The following is a 25,902-nucleotide window of genomic DNA, read 5'->3' as shown; positions in this document are numbered from 1 at the left end:
GGCTGGTGGCGGCCCCGCCGCTCTCCACTCCCGCCCGTCCTAATCCGATTTCAGCCGTGCCGTGCCAGGGAGAGCCCTCCCCTCCGCCCTTCCAGGCAGCAGCCCCTCCCCCGGCCTTAATCCTCGTCCCGTAGCTCAAAGTAACGTGCTTGCCCCGGCCCTGCCCCTTCTATGGGCTTCCGCGGCGATCATTGGCTTTCTCTCTCTGTCTGTCTGTCTCTGCTGCGCTCGGAGCCAGGAAAGCCCGCAGGGAGGGGCTGGTCTTGGGAGGAGAGCCCTCCGCTGTTTCAGTGCCGCTCCTGGGCGATCGGGTTGCAGCCGCCGCCGCTGGAGGGAACGCAAGTGAGTGGGTTAGTGTAAAGGTCGGGCGCCTCCTCCCTTAGAGCCCCGTCGTCTGCTCGTCGTCTCTGCCCCCCTCCTGCCTTTTCTTAAACGGCCGTCTTGACGGGTCGAGCGCCCCTTCCTCCTTTCACACAACAGCTCGGCGGGAGCTGCTGTCCGCCGCCTGTTTCGATTTCCCTTCTCGGATGTTTTCCCATCCATTCCTATGAGTCAGTGCTTTGGGTGGAGATCAGCCGCTTTGCGCCCGCCGGTCCCGTGGGAGTGGAAGAACGGGCGCTGTTCGCGGGTTAATCCGGGATGGGGCGTAATACATCCATCCCAGATTAGCCCCGCGTACGATCGCGTCGGCAGGAGGTCTGATCCCGACAGAGGATCTTTCCTCCCCCCCTCCCCTCGGTACAGGTATTTCTGCTCTTCTGTGCTCGCGGCGTCCCCGTTTTGTACTCGCTCTGATTTAGGCGAAACTGAAAGGTGTAATTGAAGTTCTAGGATTTGCTTTGTGACCGTCGTAGTTGGGATTTCAGCTTGCATGGCCCAGGCCCTACGACCGTTCAAGACTGTACCCATCACATTCGCTTTCTCTTGTCCAACTTCCCGGTGTCCAGCATGGCTCTGGGTTCTATGGCCAGCCATAATGGGACTTGGACCCAACACCTCAAATTGATACCTCAGGGGAGGACTTTGCTATCCCACGAGGATCAAGAGAGCTGGGTGGTAGGGCTATAACTGTTTGATTCAAATGATTGATTATGTATGGTAGGAGGCAATGGTTTTTTTATTTTTTTTATAAAAAAGCTAATGTGCAAGCTGGGTTTGAATTGGAAAGGAAGTTCTCTGATAGAATTCAGATTTTCTGTATGCTTGCAATAAATTGGGGGTGGGGAGGAGAGGTGCTCCCTTGGAATTGCTCCCTCCATTTGGTCAACCCTCAGTTTAAAGGTAATGTCTAAGTAGATTTTCTCTGATACTTCTATAAGGACTGATTTGTGCTCAGTGCTCAAATTTCAGTGCTTGTTTCAATGTCCTATACAGCCAATGTATATTAATGAAACAATTAAACTGATGAAAATTGCTGTGCGTGACATTGATCAGCTGGACATTGATCAGCTGGCCCCTCTGGCAGCCACAGATCATATGATATTCCTGTCAATCCTTTAAAGCATATATATTATAGGTTCACGTGTTTATTTATTAAAATGTCTATTGCTTGCTTGGTATTTTATGATTTCAAGTGTGTTCTTTTTACCATTTGTTTCATTCCCAAAGTTAAAATACAAAAGAAAACAAAGAAAAACAAACAAAAAGAACGCAAAGAAAATGGAGGAAAAAAAACAAATTAAGGATTTCAGATGGTTTTCAAGTTACAAGATGAAATTATAAAACAGTAAAATAAATGAAGAATAGAGACCCCTGCTAAAGATTAAAGCAGCAATAGTTACAGGATTCATTCCTTGTGTGAAGACTCCCTGCTAACCTAGAGAATATATCTAATTCCCAATGTCCCCTTTGCCTCATTCTCAGCCCATGAGACTGAAAAGCTGGCTCTTCACTTGGCATCAAGAAGCAAACGTTGGCCCAGACTGGGCTCCCAAATTAAAAGAACATAATAGAGAAGGTGCTCTCCTGAATCTTCCCAGAACGTTTTTCTGAGGCAGTGAGCAGCAATCAGGTATTAATCTTTGAGTAGATACATGCTGGCAGAGATGCTCCCTTAAAGAACATTACAATATTTGAAAGTTCATTGTAGATGTTTGTCTTGTAAAGCCCTTAGGATCAGTGTTTTATCATCTCTAGCCAACAGTGTCTGCATGGGGAAGAAGGTGCAAAAAGGATCTGAGAAATTAACATAGTATCTTGGGGTTGCAACACAAATCCCACTGCTTTCCTATGTATGTTGCGGCATGTCGTGCACATCTCAAAGTTGGAGGACTTGAAGTACAATATGGTAATGTTGTTTCATTATTCTGATAAAATCTGTAGACACCCCTGTTTCTATCGGTGAATTCCAAACCACCTTCAAGGGCATTTCCATTGCAATACTGTGATCTCACAGGCCAGAAATGGACTACTTACCGTATTTTTCAAAGGCACACCCTTTTCCCTCAAAAAAGAGGGTGAAAATCTGGGTGCATTTTAAACACCGAATACAGCATTTTTGGCCTACCAAAACCCTGCCCCCTTTGCAAAAATGGAGACACAGAGAGGCTTGCAAAGTGTTCCTAGGAGGGCAAAAATGAGCAAAAAATGGGGCGTTTTTGCCCCCCCCAGCCCCCAGGAGCACTCTACAAGCCTCCCAAAGCCTCTGCATACTCTTTTTCCCCACCCAAAAAATGAGGTGTGCAGAAGGTTTGGAGGGCATGCAGAGTGCAAAAACTTTTTTTTAATTTACCTCTTCAAAATCATGGTGCATCTTATACTCCAGTGCATCTTGTAGTCCGAAAAATATGGTAGTTTAGCTCACCCCTTCACCAAAGGCATTGTAGTCAATGAGTCAATTGCAGCTTTCAAATAAACTATGGGTCACACCACCTGGGCCTTGGTGACAGATGAATCCAGACAATTCCATAGATGGTCACTTGCTCCTTCAAAGGGAATGCATGGTCCTCTAGAAATATTCCTGAACTTGTGAGCTACTTCATCTTAAGAATCATTCTGTTTATTGATCCTTGTATAGCCAAACACCTTTCCAACATCTATCACTTTCACATGCCTTTAAGTAGCGAAGGGCCTTCAAATCATTGTTGACACCTGGAGATTGCCAGGACTAGTGTTTGCAGGTTTCTTGGCAAGATATCAGAAGCGGTTTGCCATTGCCTGCTTCCTAGGGCTAAGAAAGTATGACTGGGCCAAGGTCACCCATCTGGCTTCATACCTAAGGTGAGACTAGAACACATGGTCTTCTGGTTTCTAACTCAGTGCCTTAATCATGACACCAATCTGATACTCTATTCTCATATTAATACCCACTAACCTACAGGTAGGCGTTGAAGACGAGTGCTGCCTACTCTATCCTCAGACACAATTGTAACTAAAATATTCTTTAGGAAGATGGAAAATAAAGATAAATCCCTGATAATAAGTCTAGAGAAGTAAGTTGTAGCAAAACCCAGGAGTTTATATTTGGTTTAGAACAGTGCCCTATAGTTTAAAAAGACTCTTATAATTCAGATGTTTTTTAAAAAGGCTAAAAATTATGCATTTGAATATTTCTTCCTCTCTCTCTCCCTTAATTTCTTTAGTCTCAACAACATTCATAGAAATGGTTTATTTGTGTGTGAAAACCATGCAGAAAATCTTCCTTATTGAGAAAAGAGAGACAATCTACTTAGCTAATATCATACCTTATCCCAACTATGGCCTATTACTTATTTCATTGTTGATACCCTTTTAGTTCACTACTGAGAACAGAAATCCATGAAATATTATTATTTTCACTGGATCCTTGCATTTTTTGCTGGAAAAGCTCAGAGCATTGGTCCTAACAGTACATTCCACTAGCCTTTCTTTTTTCTGTCACCATGCCTATCCAGATTTCTGTTCAAAAGGATCAGTCCATTTGGAAAGAACTTTGAATATCAGTGGTTGACCTTTTTCTTTGTAAATGGAATCTTTGTTGGTTTTCTTATTGCCTAGGAATTAAATTGGATATGGAAAATGAGATTTAAAGAGCAATCAAGGTTTCCTTAGAAAGTGCAGTGATCATGATAGGAAGTGGTCCTTCTCTAGTGCTGTTGACAAGCTTATTGTCCTCAGTAATTTAAAATGAAATAAAAACTCTATTAAAGCATTATTTTAGTTTTCCTTTGAAGGCTAAGAAATAATTAACATAAATATCTTCATCAATTGATGAGGTGGTCCAGCAATACTTTGATATGTACCTTGCAGGAGTAGGAAGTGAGACAGTCAGAATATTTTGTATCTTTCCTGAGAAACTTCAAATCCCTTGAATTCCGAATCTTAGGGACAAGATAGAATGGAAGTCAATTGAACAAAGGTGTGTCCATGAGGATATGTCAGTTTCTTGTGTGTCTATATTTATATTATGCAGTGATATGGTTATTTTGCTTTCTTTGTCTTCTTGCCCAGAATGCCTGCAGGACTGTCTTTGCTCATCAACATAAATGAGCCACGATGGGATCAGAACACCTTCATGGGAAGAGCAAAGCATTTCTTCACAGTGACGGATCCTCGCAACCTTCTGCTCTCTAGCAAGGCCCTGGAAGATGCCCGAAGAGTGATACAGAATTACAGGTTCTTTTGGAAAGTTGATGGGAAGCAGTTGTAATGACAGCAGGGAATCCTAATAACTTGGTCCAAGTTGTTTAAAACATTTGACAGAACTGTGACCCTTCTTTTCCGCTCCTCTCTTCTAAATGCTGGGATAATAGAGACTTCTTCTCTCTCTTCCTTGTCTTCCATTATTCTTCTGAGCATTATCCATTGTTTGCAACATTCATTATGGTACCTGCGATAAATAGGGCACATTCAGCGAAAGCAGTGGGAATTCTGAGGAAGGCGTTTTTTTTTTTTAATTGAACTCTTCTGGTGGTAGTTTGGTGGTGGGACTTTTAGTTATCTCAAGACTGTTGCACTGTCTTTATATGTAATCCCAAATTAGGATTTGGAACATAAAAAGAAATATACCCTAACACAACCTTAATGTATATTGAACCTTAGGTCAGAGTGAAACTGTGAAAAGATAAAAAAGAGCTTTAATTTGCTCTTCTTTTCTGAAATTCTTTTTCCTGTAGGTCAGGGGTATCAAACACAGGTCGTCACACTGGCATCACGTGGCGTATCGGGACTTTCCCCCCTTCGCTAAACCGGGCATGGGCGTGGCCAGAGCATCTGGCCCATGGACCGGGAGTTTGACAGCCCTGCTTTAGGTGTTTCTGGGAATTACGAATATAGCTCCTCTCTTCCTAAAGCTATCTCCACCTCCTTCTACCTTTAATATTTATTCCAGAGACCTCCACAACATTATGTACTATCTTCATTTTTCTTTCATTTTTGGGGACCTTTCCAGAATGGGTAAAGTTCAACCAGGCTTGACTGAGGACCAATTATGGCGGGCAAAATACATTTATGACTCTGCCTTCCATCCAGACACCGGTGAGAAGATGATCCTGATTGGACGTATGTCTGCTCAGGTGCCTATGAACATGACCATCACGGGATGCATGCTCACCTTCTACAGGCACGTGTGTACCTACTAAGGTCTGACACCTTGTGTGGGAATAGTATATAGAGAGGTATGAAGTGAGAAATCCATAACTAAGGTCCAAAGATGTATGTGATGAGTGAATAAGAGAGTAGCTTTTATTTTACTTATGAAAAAATAGCAATCCCTGGGGTTAAGGGAGCATTTAGACTTGACTATATGCTATAAATTTTTGTTCCATAGATTGCTCAAGATGCTATTAGTCATGGGAGGGAAGACAATATAGATGTCTCTTCCTCTTAAATTACAGCATCGTATCAGACAAGGTGACTTAAGGAGAGAAAGCAGTATGGTAGGTGGGGAAAATGACTTTAATAGCTCCCTGCCACACATGTCTGAATTAAATGAAAAAGATGCTGCTCTCCTGCAGGATATATGCTTAGAATTAATAGCCCTACCTGGACATTTGACTTTCAATTTCTAGAATGGAATGGAAAATAGGGTCCTTAATGCTGGGAGTGTATAAAAAGCAGTAAAGGCCACATCTAACAACTTCAGTTTGGCTCAGTTTCCCAATGGTTTAAAATGAAAGGTTGAACTGACTATAGGGATTTTAGTATAGATTTTTCTTACTTTGTACTTTTTATATGGACTTTTTTTTAAATGTGTGTATGTATACTCTTATAGTATATGTATACTCTTCAGCATATATACTTGCAGCATATAAGATGTGAATCTTCTTTAAAGGGTTCCAAAGAAGAAAGGCATTTTGATTTTGATTTGAGCAGTGTGGTATAAATAGGTTTGCATAAAAATGCAAGCCAAAAACATCTTTCTCCATCCATTGTTGATATGCAGAACAAATTCCTGATATTACAACTGTTTAATTCTAAGTGCTTATTTTTTGTCTAGTTCTGATTAGTAGATCTTCTAAGGCAAATCCTATAGATCTGAAGCCTCCACAGCCTTGTTTTAACTGCACGACACACTATGTTTATATGTATCTTTATCCTTAGCTCTAGTTTATTCTGTAAACTGTTAAAAGTATATCATTGTCATTTTGTTTTCTGTGATAATATTTTGTGCAAAACCGTGAGCATGATAGATATAGATTTGATACTTTATGCATATAAGTAACATATAACATATGAAATAAAATAAAATGCAACCACATTTTAACATTAAAACTGTTGCATGTAATTAGCAAAGGGGTACATGAATGCAAACACATGTTCTGGAGAGTTTTGAGTGGCTTCGGTGAAAACCAATCACATAAAACTATTTGAGTATCTGTAAGTATGTGACTGCCAAATGCTTATGTTAATGTTTGCGTACGTGTGTGGTGAGATAGATAAGGACATTTAGAAATGTAAACTTTTGCAAGGGCATGCATTAAGAATGTTTGCAACTTACTTGCTAATAAGTGAAACCACAGCCAGGTCTCTTGAAATGTATGCACACATGGGTGTTATTGTACAATAAGATAAGCAAGCACAGTTTGCTTAGGATGCTGGCATTTTGGTTTCTCTGATAGCGTTCTGTCTTGGCTTCTTGTAGCTTTTGGCAGTCCTGACTGTCTCTTTTCCTGCAGGACAGCCCCTGCCATGGTTTTCTGGCAATGGGTGAACCAATCATTCAATGCCATTGTCAATTATACTAACCGGAGTGGAGACGCACCTATCACTGTCAAGTAAGAAAGCAGTAAAATAACTGTAAATTAAGACCAACTTCTCTACCAAGAATTATATCCAATGGTCTTGAGTAGCCTGGCTCTAAACCAGCAACAGGTTGTGGCAGTTTCTAAGAAGTACCTTTTTCACGATTCAGTGCTTATCTGGATAGCAAAACAGGAGAACTCTGTTCTCTATATTACTTCCACCTTGCCCCTTACTTACTTTTCTTTTTTTTTACTGGCTTACAGATAGGACTTAGATTTACAATAGCACTTAGACTTATATAGCTCTTCACCGTGCTTTCCAGCCCTCTCTAAGTGGCTTACAGAGTCAGCCTATTGCCCCCAACAATCTGAGTCCTCATTTTACCAACCTTGGAAGGTTGGAAGGCTGAGTCAACCTTGAGCCTGGTGAGATTCCATCTGCCAAACCGCTGGCATCTGGCGATCAGCTTCCTCCAACTGTTGCTGATTATGAGCAACACATATGTCCAACATAATGAATCAGATTAAGGTCATAAGAATAGCATAAACATTTTTTTAAAAAAATGTATCAGCATACAGAAGTACCAGGAATATCAGTTACCAAAAATAAAGGGAAAATATATCCAGTGCTAGAAGAAACAAAATTGTAACAAGGTTACAAAGACTGCTGGAGTTAGCAAGTTTTAATGTCTTTCTAAAACTGATTGGGAGCTACCGTATTTTTTGGAGTATAAGACGCACTCCCCCCCCAAAAGAGGATGAAAATCTGGGTGCATCTTATACACTGAATACAGCATTTTTGGCCTCCCAAAAACCTGCCCCCTGCACAAAAATGGATGTGCAGAGGGTTTGGGAGGCCTGCAAAGTGCTCCTGAGGGCTGGGGGAATAAAACTAAGTGAAAAATGGGCCATTTTTTGCTCGTTTTTGCCCCTCCCAGCCCCCAGGAGCACTTTGTAGGCCTCTCAAACTCTCTGCATGCCCCATTTTTCACAAACAAAGTGCAAAAACATTTTAAAATTTACCTGTTCAAAATCTTGGTGCGTCGTATACTCCAAAAATACGATATTTGGATTTCTGGGGGAATTCTTTATTTCACAGAAGGGGACAGAAATTGAAGACAGTCTTTTCCATGATCCGAAGAGTGAAGGCTCCCTAAATCTGGGGATTCAGAGGGACCCTACTTTCTCAGAACTTATTGCATAGCAGGTATTATCAGGAGAGTGGTCCCAGGGATCCCTGGGCCATATAGTGCTTTAAAAGGTGGCAGCCTTTCAGCTTGAATTGTGTCTGGAAGCCAAATGGCAACCAGTGGAGCTCTTCAATTAGTGACAGGAATGTTTCATTTGATAAAGGTAGGCAAGCCTCTTTTGGCCTAGCATGCCATGGTTCATTTTTGTGTTCTCAGAGACCACTGATTGGCAGGATTGGTATTTTTTCCTCTGGCATTTTGATAAGATTTTGAGAAACTTGTCATTCGTTTTGCCCTTAAAGCCCTCTAAAATGGAAAAAAGCAACCTGAATTTTTTTTTAAAAAAAGAAGGGCTCCTCAAGCTTCTGCAAGGTGTAAAGTACCATCATGGTAGTTCATTTTCCACTAGCCCCAAATATAATTTAAAAACTTTGATTTTGCCTCCCAGTATTTCTGATCAGAGGCGTATGTGCCTTATGATAACCTGAGGCTGCTTTAAAGATGCAAAATTGCTATCCACCCTGCCATCTTTCTGGGATGGGAGTGGGGTTAAAGTCAAGGTTAGCCAGGAAGGCTGAGAGTTTCTTAGCGTCACCAAGTTGTTTACTTGTTTTGCAGCCAGTTGGGAACTGCTTATGTCAGTGCTACTACTGGAGCTGTGGTGGCGGCATTAGGACTCAAATCGCTCACCAAGGTAAGAGACTCACTGACTCCATCACATCACAGAGGAACACTGTACACTGCTTGATCAAGCCATCCTGAAGGTAGAATTCCTCATCTCTGAAATAAGAAGTAGCAATCTGACTTTGCTTACAGAAATTATTTTATCTCCTCCTTCCTTGGTTGCGACATGATCTGCCTCCTTCTTTCAGGAGCAGGAGAATTCATGTTTATAATACAATACAATAGTAGAGTTAGAAGGGACCTTGGAGGTCTTCTAGTCCAACCCCCTGCCTAGGCAGGAAACCCTATACCGTTCCAGACAAATGGCTATCCAATTATCATGGACATTTGGATATTGGTGTAATCTAGCTAAGGGTTTCATTTATTTCACATTACTAAGCCAGGCTAACAATTTCACTCTTACTATCCTAGCATTGTAGATTTAATGTATTAATATTTGTATACATACAAATATTAAGAAATTCCTAATAACAATAATTCTTATGCTGCATGCCTCTTTTATCCGAAAGGAAACTAGTTCTGAATGTAACACACCAAATCCTTAAAACAATTAGATAGAAATACTCACCTGCTTTCCTTCGCCGGATTCTTAAAGAATTATTTTCCCAGTTCAAAGGTTTTAGGAAACAAATCTTCCTTTCAGTTCAATTTTGCATCTCAGTCAACTGTAGGGTGTTTCTCCATTTGCAGCTGACCACAAACATGTCCCAGCGATGTCTTTTTTCCCTGCCATGTCTTCATAATATTTATTTCATCTTACCCCAACTCATACGCAACCCAGTTTAAAGTTTCCTGAAGCTCTTCCTGTGGAAGAATAGTATATTCCCCTTCAAGACGTTCGTCAGTTTTGCAATCAGATGCTCTATAAAGTGTTGTAAAGGGAGTTTGTCAGGGTTGTACTAGCTTGTATTTTACAAAGCTGCTTAGATATAGTGAAAAAGAAGTGATAGCCAACCTTCAGCAACTTATACATCCTAATATTTTCCTCTTAGTAAATTCTCTCAGTTTCACCAATCATTCCTCAATGGTGAGTAATGCCAAATCTTTCCACTTTTTGCATACAGTAACCTCATTGCTGTAATCACATATATAAAAATAATCTCCCATGTCTTTTTTTAAAATCAATCCTAAAAGGAAAAGTTCTGGTTTCAATATATTAATGTTTAAAATCCTCTGTATCAATGTATGCATTTCATTCCAGTTCTTAGCTTTTTACATTCCATCAAGCATGATAAGATATCTCTTCATGTTGTTCACAATCCCAACATACATATGAAATGCCTTCATACAATCTAGATAATTTGTCTGGCATCATGTGCCAACAATATATCATTTTATAAAAAATGTATTTTTAAGATCACAGCACAATGTAAATTTCAACCCTTTTAACCACCTATTTTCCATTGATCTGTTTATTAAAACCAAAATTCTTAACACACTTTATCATACATTCTGCAACCCATTCTACCTGTTTCAAATTTCAATAAAAATGTATACTTGGAATGCTTTATATTCAACTCATAGTTTTCCCCCCTTGCCATACTAATTTAAATAAATTGTTTTGCCATTGCTTGAATGGCATATTAGTTGTCAAAATAGCTGTTATCTGAATTTAAAATATCATTCTAGGCAAACACCCATTTTTAGCAAATAAATTGTCCCTAACAGTGGAAACTCAAATTCTTACACTAGCCCAAAAAGGAAAACAAAACTGAACAAAAGAAGAGCACAGAGCTAACATGTTTGTTTAAGCCTAAGATCTCTCACCTAGTGATTTGCCTAGTGAACCAGGGAGTTGCTTTGCATGAACAAAATAGTATACACAGGATCTAATATAGTAGAAAAACAAAATTCTGAAATTTCATTATATCTGTATGGTGAATTCTCAAAGGAATTGATGACAGCTCCTGACTGCACCAGGGACCCTTTTGTAAAATGCAATGCTGTTCATCGTGTTATTAATTTAATCGGTATCACAAGTCTCTTTCTTCTCTCATTTCACCCCTCCCTTTTTGATAGCATTTGCCCTCAATCATTGGACGCTATGTGCCTTTTGCAGCTGTGGCAGCTGCAAACTGCATTAATATTCCATTAACAAGACAAAGGTAAGATGGCATGGTTTGCTGGATGGAAATGTAATGAGAGAACTGCTACAGGAAGTTCAACTCCAACTCCTTATAGGTTGCATATTCTGAACACCTCTAACATTGGCTATCTTGTCTTATAATGCTAAAAAGCATGGAGTATGTGTAGCTGTTATAATATATTCAAACTCCTGTAATAGATCTTCAAGATAATGTTTATGATCGTGGTAATGATTTGACTGATTGTTATATAAGGTTTGTATGCTAATACCGATTGTAAGCTGAGCTGGTTTTCTGAAATAGGAATAGGATGGCTGAAATAGGAATAGTCTTTTCCTCCATTCAAGTCTTTCCTTCACACAATAACTTTCTTCCCTTTCCATTTTTTCTGTTGGAAATACAGATTCAGTAACCAACAAATAATTAAAACACTTCCACCTTCATTGGGATCCCACTGGAAATTAGCACTGGGCAGGGACAGCTAAGATCTATACTAGTTAGTTCTCCTCACTGTTTCCTGCAAAAATAAATTCATCTGGGAATCTAAAAAAATCAACCAAGTACTACCTCTATTTCATAGGTAAGAGGTTTACAATGTACAGCCGGTGGGCCATTGATAGATAGTGAAAGCACGGCAGGTGGATCCTGTGAGGGATGCCCAAGAGATTTAGATAGATAGAGGGTAGATTTAATTTTGGGAATATGCAAATGCCCATTGGGTGGGAGCACGCTGCAGTGTTTGGCTTCTATTGTAGTCCCCAAAAGCTTTTGTTGATAATATGGAGGCCTATATAGAGGAGAATATTGAATACTTTTGCCGTAACCATCGGTATTGTGCAGCAGACAAAAAAAGCAACACAATGAAATGCAGAGAAAAGACAGAATAAAGAATAGAGAGTTTATACTTCCCTCTTAACCATTTCTATAGGGAGCTAAAATTTGGTATCCCCATTATGGATGAACATGGAAATCGGCTGGGTGAATCGAAGAAGGCAGCCCAGCAAGCTATTGTGCAAGTGGTGATTTCACGCATTGGCATGGCTGCACCAGCAATGGGTATGTTGTTGCTACCTTGACAAATATTTGTGTGTCAGTGACTATTCCCTCTGTTCATCTTTTTTTTTAATGACAAATTTTGAATCAAAGTTAAAATAACCACTGAAGATAGAGCTTGAAAGACACAATAATAGAATATCATGTAATAGATATCTGTTTAAGTTACTGAAACTTCTGAATTCAGTGGAACATGTTTCCGTTGAGAAGAATATCAAGAATTATGCTACTGAGAAAGCACGTTAGTCCTTCCCAGTTGGGGCATTTGGGAGAGCTAGAGATATGAGAAGAAGTATGTATTGTAGCATAAATCTCAGTATATATAACTGGTGTTTGGAATTACCTTCTCTAATGTATCACCTTCAGTTATCAGCTATATTGCTGAGACAAATGTGATTTTAGCCCAAAGGATCCCAAGAGGAATGCACTTTGAAGGTGGGAAAAAAGATTCCTAGTGAAAAAAATATCCCAGCAAATCCAGTATGGGCAGGTTTTCTCTGCCCCTTTCTTGGGGAGACATCTAGATGGTTTTTATGGTGTCTGACTCTTCTTCCACTTCTTCCCTACAGCCATCCCTCCTGTGATCATGAATGCCCTAGAGAAAAGAGCATTTATGAAGGTACAATATTTTTGGGGAGGGTGTTTCTTCATCAAGTTCATGTTCCTCTGTAAATTTATGCCTCGAAGGATGTGGTTGCCTTTTTTTTATCAAGTTCCCCTTCTAGCACAAAAATATGAGGGAAGTTGTCAAAGTTTAACCCTAATTTTTGCCTATCCCCAACCCTAATACAAATGGCAGCTGCAAGACAAGGAAAGGGAATTTACTTTTCTTTTCAGATTCATCAGTTGGGATCAGGGTTGATGGGATGGATGAAAAACATGAAAATTATAAACATTTTAATTAAACCAGCTTTCTCCAATTTGGTCCTCTCCACATGTGTCAATTTTATAATTGGAACTGGTGACTATGCTGGCTAGGAGTTAAAGTCGCAGGAACCTGAAGGGCAATGGATTCTTCTTTTCCTGCAAATGGCAAATATGAGATTAATATAAAAAGAAATTATGTCAGGTTTAGCTCTTAGCATTAAAACTATCATGTTTAATACTTTAACGAAATTGCTAAAGTTCTACTACCATTTCAGTCCTATGATATTAATTTTGGGAATCATATACAGTAGCACTTTTCCCCTCATATTTTTGATTTCTATATTCTAGTGTTTATTAAACTTATTCCCTCTCAGAACCCCTTCCTATTTTTGAAAATTGTGGAAGACCCCAAAAGAGATTTTGCTTGCCTATGTTATATTGTTTACCATATTAAGTATTAAAATTGCCATATGCAAAACTGCCACTACTTCTCATGATTGTTGATGGGATTTTAATATTGTATTAGTTTTTAACATTGATAGAAAAATAATTTTGACCTGAGAGGTCTTTGGAGACACCAGGGGTCCTCAGGCAACACTTTGAGTACCACTGCTACCTTAACATAGGGTGTTGGCAGCTTCCTTTCAATGTCCTTCCAAGGTCTGTGTTACCATTCATTTCCCCATTCCAAACATTTATCACCGAGGACAGTGGCTTCCATGAGGATGTTCGTATATATCAAAATCAGCAAAATGGCAGACAGGAAATTGTAATCCAAGTCTCTTATGTGGCTTTCGAGATACATCATAATTGTACAATGCTCAAAAGAAGTGGCACTTGCATTGCGATGGTCTGCAGTTTTGCTGATTTTGCCCGTACCCCACCCCATCCCATTTTTCTACCTAAGGAAATTATCCAGGTTTTCAGTATGTTAAATCAGTTTCTGGGTTTCAACCAGCATAGTAATATTCATAGCAGCAGATTAGCTCTATTCAAAAACCAAGTCCTGACAGCTTTGCTGAAGTGTATAATGACTTACTTCCAGGTAAGCCTAGGCAGGGGGTTGGACTAGAAGACCTCCAAGGTCCCTTCCAACTCTACTATTGTATTGTATTGTAAGAAGGGCATGTTTGTAACACTGAAGGTATTCCAGAAGGCTGGCTGTGGCAAAGGCAGAAGGTATACTTGCTGTACTTCAACACACCTGTTGAATTGTGACACTGTGTTGTTAAGGCAACATGACATTTTGCCTCTGCTTTTATATGTTCTGTGCATCAGGCTCAAAAAGGGTCTGTCGTCATCTCAAGTAATGTCTGGTTATGATTGCTCCATAAAGCATTTCACCTCTATAAACTATAAATAAATACAAATTTTTGCTTTGGAGAACAATATGAATGTTGTATGTAAACAATTCCTTTTCTATTTCCATCAGCGATATCCCTGGATGAATGCTCCTCTGCAGATTGGACTTGTGGGCCTGACGTAAGTGATATCTTTCTTCTATGCAAATAAAATGATCCAGGAACAAATATCTAGGACTCCTGTATTTTCTATACTGGGAAATTTGATTTCTTGACTAATGAGGACTTGCACCAATATTTAGCAAAGGAGATCCCATATGTTGGTGAACTAATTTGGGGAGACTAAAATGGCAACCAAAAGTACTTCTTCCATTCTTGTCTTTCTTTCTGTAGTTTGGTGTTTGCCACACCTCTTTGCTGTGCATTCTTCCCACAGAAGAGGTAAGAAATACTCTTCCATATTGTGACATGTTACTGTTGCTCTTGCTTTCAGTTAGGTACAGTTTCCTCAAATATTGTGTTCTGACCCCCCTCTTCGTACACCAAAGCACTCCAAGACAAGAAGACTGCAAGACGATTTATTAACACACTGACTAGACCTTGGCAGCAATCCAGCCTGCCAAGATAAGACACAGATACGTTAGCTGCTCCAGCGCTTGTAAATATGTTGAATCCTGCAAACAGCTTCCGGAAAGTCATTCCTTATATACAGTCTTGAGAGGAGCCTAATTACAACCACCTGGGTCCAATTATCTCCTGTAACTGCGTAGCTGTTCTCTGCGTCTATCAGCCCTCTGTTGCCGGGCATCCAGGACCCACTCCCTTGTCTCCTCCCCACTGCTCTAATGCATGACGTCAGGATCACACTCCCTTTGGCTTTCACCACTGCTCCATGCCTCAGGCGCTTCCTGGTGGCCAACCAGCCTCTCTGATCCCTGCTCAGAGTCAGAACCCTGTCCAGGGTCCTCCACATCTTCCAGAACCGACTCATAAGGCCCCTCACTGTCGGAGTCTGGTTGCAGCTCCAACGGCTCCTGCTGGCCCACAACATATTGGTTCTTCAATATTTCTCAGAAAATGTGTTCTAGACTATTTCCCCAAAATTAGTGCCAAAGGATTTGGGAACTGGGATATAAAGCTAAGCAATAGAACTTTGCATTGAGAAGATCCCAGATTCATTCCTTGATATCTCAGGCTGGAAGGATCTGCTAAGCAGTGAGGGACAAGAACAGCCACTGTCAATTAGAGAAGGTTGAAGGCAAAAAGCACATTTTCTCCTCAGTGGCAGCCTTTGGTTCTTGACATTTCATACTTTCAAGCCAACATACAAACGTTCAGAGTTATCTTCTGTAAGGACTATTTAAAAAAAAAACTAGACATTTACCCATTCTGATGGACAATTCCATACTGAATATCGATTTTCACACTTCTGTGGTCATAAAAGTGTGGAGTTCTTACAGTTTTGTATTTAACCTGCCTATTTTGTCTCTTGCATTGTGGTCAGACGATCTGGTTTATGAACTAAATAAATGGATATTGAATGACATTTGAAATAATGCAGTCAAATGATTAATGTAGGACACTGACTTTGCTTGCCCTCTTACCCTTTCTTACAGAAAGAATTATTTCTTTCCAAAGGCCACAAAGTTGAATATATGGCTCAACCAGCTTTTCCAACTTAATGTCTTTGACAGGGCCATGCTGCTTTGAGATTATAGAACCTGTAATATAACACCTCCAGAAGGAATATTAAATAAACTCTGTCAAAGTCTATAGAAACCAAATTTTCTAAAACATGTTTCAGTTACCATAATTCTCTTAAGCTATTGGTGCCACATCCATAGCAGGTGGACTTTCAAATAAACTGTGTAATATTTCCTTTTGCAGCTCAATGCGGATGAATCGCCTGGAACCAGAAGTCCAGAATTTGATCAGAGAGAAGAATTCTGATATTGAGATTGTCTATTTTAATAAGGGACTTTAAGAAACGATGCCACACACTAAGCTGGCATGCATCTGAAAGAAGTCAATGAGGAACCCGTGAACCAGCACTCTGAAGGAGAAAGTTACATTTTGTAATAATATAACCCCTTTTACATGCTGCTTTCTTATTGGCTGTCAAATCTTGGTAGTCTTATGTGTGCGATATACCCTTCCTGCATTCAGGAACAGATAAGGTGGCAGTGTACTTTTGCTGTGATCCAAACAGAATCATTCCAATCTTGACTCCCCGTGACGTCAGCCACCAGACCTGCTGACAGTTTTTAAGCAAAACTTTTATGCATAATTCTGCTGTAATGCGCAGATGTTGTGTGTGAAAGAAAGAGTGTTTGTGTCTACACATGTAATCCCTGTGATGTAATATTTAAGAATCATGAAAGTGAGATCATGCTTAGGAAAGGAGCTCCATTGAATACTTTAAATCCTACAAGAATCAAGTTCAATGGAAAAGCAATTTGCCCTTCGCTTCAACTGAAGTCTTTCTTATTCAACACCTAATAAAAACATCATGATTTAATGAAGGACTTGCATATGTTTGTGAGCTGCCTATATTCCTGGGATTGTAAAAAGGCTTTGCTCCAAACCATCTGTTCTTACAATCAAAAATGACTGCATAAATAATCATCTCTGCCTCTTGTTGCGATTAGTATTTTTTTTTTTGCAACCAATGAAGCATTCAGTTGCAAAGATGACAATATATGCAGCCCTACTGTTAAAAACTCCATGGGGTAGATTATCACCATTAGTGAACTATGAGTATGAGAAAATACTGGGGTTTCATGGTAACATGTTATTTGATCATAGTTAAAGCATGTGTGAGTATGATGCAGGGAATTTTCTATTAGAGTTCTACATGTTGTCCTTGTTTAGCAAACCAGTCATTTAATGAAACAGTCACTAAATGACCAGCTTCAGCATTCCTTTGTTTTTCAGGCCTGAAAAAGTCACAAATGTGAGGATTAATTATAAAGTAATTTTTTTCAGTAAATCATAAAGTTACTGTCAGTGAAGTTGCTAAACGAGGACCGACTCTGTAGAACTGAACATGTGCTTCTATTTAATATTTGAATCTGTAGATATCACAAAGCCATATAGAAAACTCTGATGCAGACATTTGCTAGACTGTTTTTGAAGAGGGATTATTGCTTATCTTTTGCTGATGGTAATATTTTTAATAACTAGATTCACAATTACAAGAACAATTACAACTATAGAATAATACATTGGCCAAGAATAAGCTCAAAGGACAATACGCACAGATGGCATTCAAGCGGAAGGTTAATTCTTTCAGCTCATCGGGTTGCATGCTGTGTTCTCTACTTCATTTGGTTAGGCCAGGGGTGTCCAAACTTGGGAACTTTAAGACTTGTGGACTTCAACTCCCAGCATGGCTGGCTGGGGAATTCTGGGAGTTAAAGTCCACAAGTCTTAAAGTTCTCAAGTTTGGACACCCCTGGGTTAGGCATATACTATGACATCTGTATCCTAGGCCTAAAGTATAATGCAGGTAATCCTCAATTTGCAATCACAATTGAGCCCCAAATTTTTGTTGCTGAGACACTAGTTAAGTGAATTTTGCCCCCTTTTACAACCTTTCTTGCCACATTTGTTAAGCGAATCACTGCAGTTGTTAAGTTAGTAACGTGCTTGTTACGTGAATCTGGCTTCTCCATTGACTTTACTTGTCAGAAGTTTGCAAAAGATGATCACACGACCCCGGGACACTGCAACCATCATAAATATGGGTTAGTGGCCACGTGTCTGAATTTTGATCACATGACCATGGGGATGGTGCAATGGTCATAAGTTGAAAAACAGTATTAAATCACATTTTTGAGTGCAAATGTAACTTTGAACGGTCACTAAACCAATTGTTGCAAGTTGAGGACTATCTGTACATTGTGGTAATCTTTCCCAAGATAAGAATGACATTACTTATTTTTTTCTTCACCCATCTTCATAATGCCCAGTTTAGAGCACAACTCTTCTTACTCATAGTGAATATTTGTTTGAACTGCTTTAAGAACATAAATGACAATCTTTGGTGCATAACGGAATGTATAGCTATTATTCATAGAATGCAGGCATATACACTATATTGCCAAAAGTATTTGCTCACCTGACTTTACTCACATATGAACTTACAGTATTTAACCTGTGATTATGTCTTCCCGACTGAATTGCTGTTAGTATTTTTTCCTGTCCCTTTGGATTCATTGTTGAGTCACTGACACTGCATTAGTGCCCATAATGTGGCTAGATATTTCCTTAGTCTATTCCATGCTTCATTCATTTTTATTCTCCTACAGATGCATATCAGTTATAACATGACTTCTCCAAATTAATGACTTTTTTCATTATTCTTTGTGCTAATTATAGTTAGTCTGGATTTTATCAGACTGATTTTCATTTATCTGTTCTGTATTAATATGAGTATTGGGTAGAGAATTTGTAACAACATCCATTAGACATCAGTCAGCAGAGATCTGGAGCATGCGGCGTGTCCATATGGGAATGCATGGGGCAGGCAGAGGTTGAGGGGAGCAGGTAGTCCTGCAAGTAGCTCGTTTCTATGGTATCTAAAGCTTGAAAGGCAATAACCAGGAAACTTGAATTGTACCTGAACATCTATTGAGAGCCAATATAAGTTCATATGCGAGTAAAGGCAGGTGAGCGAATACTTTTGGCAATATAGTGTATGTGCTTGAACTGAGTCAGTGGTCCTGAAATTATGGTTTTAATCAAGTCTGCCCAGAACATTTGTATGAATGCCTGGATGCAAGCATTTCCATAGTCAATTACAGCACTTCCTTCTGTCTGCCACGTAGACGTAACAGATCAATGCAAAGATCAGTCAATTTGCACACAGTGATCAAATGCACTAAATCAGCATATCCACATCCTAGAAGAAACTTTGGGTGAAGGTGTCAAATAGCACCTCTTAAATATTTTGAAAAATCTATGCAAAATGGGTGGCTGAAACTTCAGAATTCTCTTTACAGAAGTATTTCAAGAGAAAACACTCAAAGGTGGTAATAGTGGACAGTCCTTTGATGGAATACTGTATGACTCTGGTATCGAATAGCATTTGCAGTTTTAATGAAAGGTTCTTTTTGCCCTTTAGCAGAAGAATTTAATTTAGGCACCACAATGCATAAGCAGCTTCACTGGTACTGATGCCAGAACTGCCTTTCCAAAAGGTGTTGAAGGTCAGTGCTTAATCCAGTTTTCAGTTCTTTTCATCTCTACAGCAAATCGTTTAATATGAGCAAAATTGCCTACCTTTGGTTCCTTATAAATGTCACTGATGTTGGAGGCTCAGAAGTTCAGTCAAAGGTTGCTATGTGCTCTTTATTATGTTTACTCTTAATGAAACCTTTTGTCTACATTCTCTGGGATGTAATCTTATAATATTACAATACCTTTTGGAATTTTTATATCAGTGCATTTTCTCTTTATATGCTAGGTTGTGGTAGAAATTTATTTTATCACACGAAAAATCATGTATTATGTATTCCATATCATCATGTCTCTTGTGCAGTTTTAACTAAGGCAATTGTTTCCAAATAAAGAATATAATTTTTGTCTCTTGAATATGACACTGTTGCGGTCTTGGATTGATAGAACACATGTACATGTGGTTCCTGTTTCTATTTAATGAACTATAAGTTCTGTTTACTTTGTTACTTTGTTCTGTTACTTTGGTTTAAGTCACGTGTCTCTTCAGTATTAATCTAAAGGCTATTTCACCCTCCCCAAGATTTATTTAGCTGACCTACAATGTAAGAGATCAGCAGTCTTTTTAAACTGTGTAGCTTCCAGATTGTAAGGCCACATTTTCCATCATCCCCCCACAAACCTGGCTATCCAATCTGATTGAAATTTCATGATCTCCAAAAAACAATTCTTGCCACTGAACTGGGGACTTGAAATTTCTAGTGAGCTCTTAACATCTACAAAAAAACCTCCCACCTATGGCACAGCCATCCCATAAATTGACATGAGATGTCTGAGGAAAGAACTGAGCCCTAAGCTGGGGAAGAAGAGCAGATGCTTCCTTCTTGTGCATATCCCCAGCTGCTGGCCATTTAAGCTTCCTGTCCTATTCCCTCCCACCAACTCTAGATGAGCATATTGCATGGAGGGTTGTGGGCATGAGCTATCAATCAATGGCTGATAAATAATGTAAGAGTCTGGTGCAATAAGACATGTCACTTATAATGCTGCACTCATAAATTAAAGATGAAAAGGTACAAGGCTCTTGCCAAAAAAATGAAGACAATTTTTTAATAGATTGCCGAGCTGCTGTGAGATAGAATGTCTGGAAAAAATGAATTACATTTTTATTATCTGTTTTATTATGCTTGAAAGAACAGTATTAAGAGAGGATACAATAAGTTTCCAATATAGTTGAATGAAAGGAGCCTTCCTCCCTCCTTCCCTTCATTCCTTCCCTTCCTAAAGGATGTTGTTGAATGTGGAGATATATTTGTTGGAAGAATGTAGGGTAGGTTATTTCCACTGAGGTGTAGGAAAGGGTTGTAGTCTACCCTACATGGAAACTATGAAAAGATATTCAGGTAGATGGTGAAGAGGAATGTTATATGTACCTTGGATGGAGAAAATGGGCTTCAAATGAAAACCTGACTGGTTACCTAAAGGCTTAAAAAATGTGAAAATAACAATCTTCCTTACCTCTGTAATTCTTGGATGTTTCCATCCATTCCCTTTTCTAAATTCTTTCCTGTATGAGATTCCATTAATTTCTCTGAACTACTAGATCCTACTGTAGGTGTTGAGTGAATTAGGTTTTTGTTGGCCACATCAAAATAATTAACTCACAATAACAATGAGTCACATTATTTTTTTCCTCCCAAATCAAAAGGTACACATAGCTCAGATTTTAAAGATTGGGAGGGGGGGGGGAAATCAATTTCAACATAAGAAAATGTCTACATTCTGTATTATGGCAGAATTTGTTCATTAATAATTACTGAAAATTTTCAATAACTTCCTTGAAGATCACTGCTGATGGCATCCTTGTCAAATAAAACACTGTTTTAAAAAAATCTTGAAAGAAGTCCCTTCCCCTTCCTTTGTTGTTGTTGTTGTTAAGTATTTATTTATTTATTTCTTTTATTTCATCAAGCATGAATTAGATAACAGATATAAGTATAAACATGATTATGAATACATGAAATGGATATGAATACAAGGTAATATTAGGACAGGGATGGTAGGAATGCTGGTGCAGGCTTATGCAGGCCCCTTAAAGACCTCTTGGGAATGGGGTGAGGTTGATAGCAGACAGTATAAGGTTAAAGTTTTGGGGGTTTGGGGAAGAAACCACAATGTCAGGTAATGCATTCCAGGCATTGACCACTCTGTTGTTGTTTTTTATATATATAAGTTTTATTTATTTTTCTTTAAAAAAGACAAAACAATACATACAGAACAAGAGCAGGGAAGTAAAAAAAAGCACATAATTTCATCAAGCATGTCGTTTGGTTACAAGTTTTTGTGCAATGGTTTTTACAATTAAGAATAAGATCACTAATTATCCATTAAACGTAGTCAAATATTTCATTGAGCATTGTGTGTTCAAATTACCATTAGTATTCTTTCTTTTGTGACAACCCTTGTTTCTTTACATCCATAATTATATACTAGGTAACAATAAGTCTTTATAAAATTATATCACCATTCTCTAAAAGATAAGAATAAAAATTAAGTCAAAGAAAAAAAACCTCATTGCTTCATATAAGACATTTCTACTTTCCATTAGCCACAGAATTTCCAATCATCCTCAACTCCAAATATAATTTTCCATTATTATTTGTCAATCCATGTAGTCATTAAATATTTCAGTCTATATTTATATCCATTATTCATTACATCATCATTATTCCATTTTGTATTATAAGATAGTTACCAACTACAATCATACCCAACAATTTAAATCAACTCACTCTTACATGTTAAATACCTTATTATTCTCATATCGTATAAGTAAATAGTCTGTTTCATAGTTAAAGCTTAACACATATAAAAAGAAAAAAAAAGAAAGGATAGGGTTTTTTTCCCCAACATTAAGTATAGCTTTCTATTATTATTACATATAAGATAAGATAAAGGGGGAAAAAATTCATTTCCAGGTTTTTTTATCCAACCACTGATAAAACAAATCCCATACTTTATAGAATTGCTCATCCTCTAATTCTCTAATTTCAAATGTAAGTTTACTCATTTCAGCACAATCCATTATCTTCCGAACAATTTCTTCCTCTGTTGGTACTTTCTCATTTTTCCAGTGTTTAGCAAATACAATTCTAGCAGCTGTTAACACATTTATAATCAGATATTTCAAGTCTTTGTTGTATATTTCTGGTATTATTCCCAATAGAAAAAGTTCTGGTTTCAAGTCTATATGTTTATGTATCATTTTCTCCAACCACATGTGTATTTTAGTCCAGTATCTTTTAGCTTCAGGACAGGTCCACCACATGGACCACTCTGTTGTTGAAGTCTTATTTTCTGCAATCGAGTTTGGAGCGGTTTATTGTGTATTGTATTAAAATCACAAACTCTTGATTTGTGTGATAACTCGCCTTAACCAGGCCATTGAGAAACTGTTGAAACTGAACTAGATTATAATTGGAAATTGTACAACTCTGCAGTTTTTGTAAGAGTACTTAGATGTTTAAGAAGAACTAATGGTCCATAGATGAGAATCCAAGAATCTCTATATGTTTGACTATTTCTTTGTCTCTCTGCATTGGCCAGTTAATTGCCTCCTCCTTTTTCTGTCTTCTCTGTCCATGTGGCTCCCACTTGTTCTCCCTTTTCTTTTCTTTTGCCAGTCAAAATAAATTTTTGACTGTGACATCTCTACTAGATGCTTTGCCTTCTCCATCACCCATTGACTTTCCCTTGATTTCAGTATGGAGACACCCATGATTGAAGGAATGCATGCCTCTTTTCAAAGCTACCCTTTGTGTTGTGTTACAGTATCCCTTGTAATAGGCATATTTTTAGAAATTGTCTCCTGCTGTTTGATGTTCAGCTTTGATCCTCCCACAACATTGGACTAAAGGTCAATGAATAACCTGAATGAATTCGGAAAACAAGCAAACTCACAATTTGCTTATATGCTTTTTAAATAGGAATCTAATGCCTGCTCAATTACAAAGCAGAAAAAAGCATTATAAGTAAAGTTATATGTAGTGCATTTAATAACAATTTGCAATAATATGTAAAGCTTTGTTTCATATCCAGTATAACACTATTACCGCACAATGCATTGCTACTCATATGAGATATCTGATAAAATATTTACAGTGTGTGAAATCACCCTTTTCCCTTGTATCAGGAATAAATGAGATTCTTGTTCAGGTTGCTTGTTTCATTCTGAAGTTGAACAAGTCTCCATTCAATATTATACATTATTTTTAAGCCACATGACTTAAAAAGAGATAGGGGTTTTAGTAGCTACTTTTGTTACATCATTATCTTAAACCATGATTTGTTAACAAATCAGTATGGAGTTTAAACATTACACTAAACAATATATGATAGCTTATAAAACAATGAAATTGATTGATATTCCAGCAAACAGGCCCTAAGCAAGCCACATTAATACAATGTGATATGCCTCTTTTGAAGATTCTCAAGGTTTATGAGGTTTCCAAAGTTCTTTTCTGCCCAACTTGCAATTCCACTTGTGGCTTGAGTATGATGACAAAGGAAGTCAAATCCACAACCTAAAAAAAATGGACATGGTTAGCCTAGAAAAGAGATCTGTAAACATCTTTTTCCATTTCTCTTTTTAAACAAAATTCCTGACTATAGCAATCATTCTAGAAAAAAGTAAAGCATTGTATATTATTAAGTAAAAGAGATCGATCTTTTCACCAATAAGGCAGAATAGATTGCATGTATTATATAGTTAAAATTCTAAACTAATGTACAATTTAGACCAGAAAGGGTGTTTTTTTGTTGCAGATTAATGGACAGATAGTTTGAAAAAAGTCATGGAACTTTGTTTTGTATATGCCAAATGCAACAAAATTATTCTATGCACAAAGATGGAAAGATTTAGCAATACTCACAATGGAGGAATGGTTACTGAAGATGATGGAATTTGCTGAAATGGCCAAATTTACCTGTTTGATTAGAGAAAAGGCAATATCTATGTTTATTACTGACTGGAAATCCTTTACAAGCCTAAAACCAGAAAAAAATGAATTTATGGTTTATAGTTTTGATTAAACAGGATAAATTATAAAATAAGAGAATTATGTTGTAACCGTAAAGTAACAGATAAATTTATAATTGTACTCATAGCTGCTGTAAAGAAAATTGGAAGCTACATCTTTGTACCTTGTTTCTCTTCTAATTCACTTTTTTCTTTTTTGTACTTTTAGTTTCTCTTTGATTGCTTCATTTTTCTTATTTTGTAAAACAGTTCGTGCTAGTTTTTATCTTCCCTTTTAAAACAAATTTTATAAAATGATATATAATTATATGTACTAGAGAGAGAACTGAACATTAACACTGATAAGTTGTGTTGTGCTGAGCAAACTGGCATGATTTCCAGGCAAGGAAACAGGAGCTGTGAATCAGAGTTGGTATTCAGAATGTTCTGACCAGTTCTGGAGAACCGGTAGCGGAAATTTTCAGTAGTTCGGAGAACCAGTAAATACCACCTATGACTGCCCCCCCGCCCCGCCTACGCTCTGCCTCGGGAGTCCCAGCTGATCGGGAGGGAATTCGGAGAACATCACCAACCTCGCTCAGAGATTCCTAGCCCATGCGTATGGTTAGAAGGCGGTCAACTTTTCGAGTCCCCACCCTCTATGCTTCTAGGTGAAATATATGGGGAAATCCCCTAGGGGGAAAAAACAACTTAGGGTTAGGGTTCGGGTTTCCCCTTATTGGATTTCACCATGGATTTCACCAAGAAGCATAGAGGGCGGGGACTCGAAAAGTTGACTGCCTCCTAACCAGACTGAAGGGGTAGGAATGTGTTGGCAAGATCAGTTTTGCTCTCCGAATTCAATGGGGCCGAACCCTAACCCTAAGTTTGTTTCGCCATGTATCTCACCGGGAAGCATAGGGGGTGGGGACTCAAAACATTGACAACCTGCTAACCATACCCAAGGGGTAGGAATCTGTTGCTAAGGTCGGTTTTGCTCTCCAAATTCAAGGGGGATTAACCCTAACCCTGTCTGTTTTTCCCCCTACGTGATTTCGCCATGTATTTCACTGGGAAGCATAGGGGGTGGGGACTCAAAACATCGACTCCCTCCTAACCATACCCAAGGGCTAGGAATCTGTTGGCGAGGTCAGTTTTGCACTCTGAATTCAAGGGGGCCTAACCCTAACCCTAAGTTGGTTTTTTCCCGATATGTGATTTTCCCATTTATTTCACTGGGAAGCATAGAGGGTGGGGACTTGGAAAGTCAACCCCCTCCTAACCATACCGATAGGCTAGGAATCCATTGGCGAGATTGATTTTTCTTTCTGAATTCAATGGGGCCCAACCCTAACCCTAAGTTTGTTT

General features: G+C 38.6%; 1 protein-coding gene across 5 annotated transcripts; it reads left to right on the top strand.

The window, feature by feature from the left end:
* The first annotated feature begins 140 nt into the window (after window positions 1-140).
* On the top strand, window positions 141-19,934 carry SFXN3 (sideroflexin 3). Of its 5 annotated transcripts, XM_081953705.1 has the most exons (13): window positions 141-342; window positions 1,864-2,011; window positions 2,137-2,287; window positions 4,429-4,593; window positions 5,369-5,539; window positions 7,095-7,193; window positions 8,969-9,044; window positions 11,054-11,139; window positions 12,047-12,174; window positions 12,741-12,790; window positions 14,471-14,520; window positions 14,733-14,780; window positions 16,227-19,934. In XM_081953705.1, exons 4-13 carry the CDS (start codon window positions 4,430-4,432, stop codon window positions 16,321-16,323), a joined length of 969 nt encoding a protein of 322 aa, XP_081809831.1. In that variant the 5' UTR covers window positions 141-342; window positions 1,864-2,011; window positions 2,137-2,287; window position 4,429; the 3' UTR covers window positions 16,324-19,934. The 5 variants fall into 5 exon arrangements, with proteins under 5 accessions (XP_081809831.1, XP_081809830.1, XP_081809832.1 ...); XM_081953704.1 differs by having other exon boundaries at window positions 1,864-2,287; XM_081953706.1 differs by lacking the exons at window positions 1,864-2,011; window positions 2,137-2,287.
* Window positions 19,935-25,902: the final 5,968 nt, after the last annotated feature.

The sequence above is a fragment of the Natrix helvetica genome, assembly GCF_964273705.1.
Source record: "Natrix helvetica genome assembly, chromosome: 5".
Classification (NCBI taxonomy): domain Eukaryota; kingdom Metazoa; phylum Chordata; class Lepidosauria; order Squamata; family Natricidae; genus Natrix; species Natrix helvetica.
The sequence above is the reverse complement of the archived record's forward strand: the minus strand, read 5'-3'. Positions and strand labels throughout refer to the sequence as shown.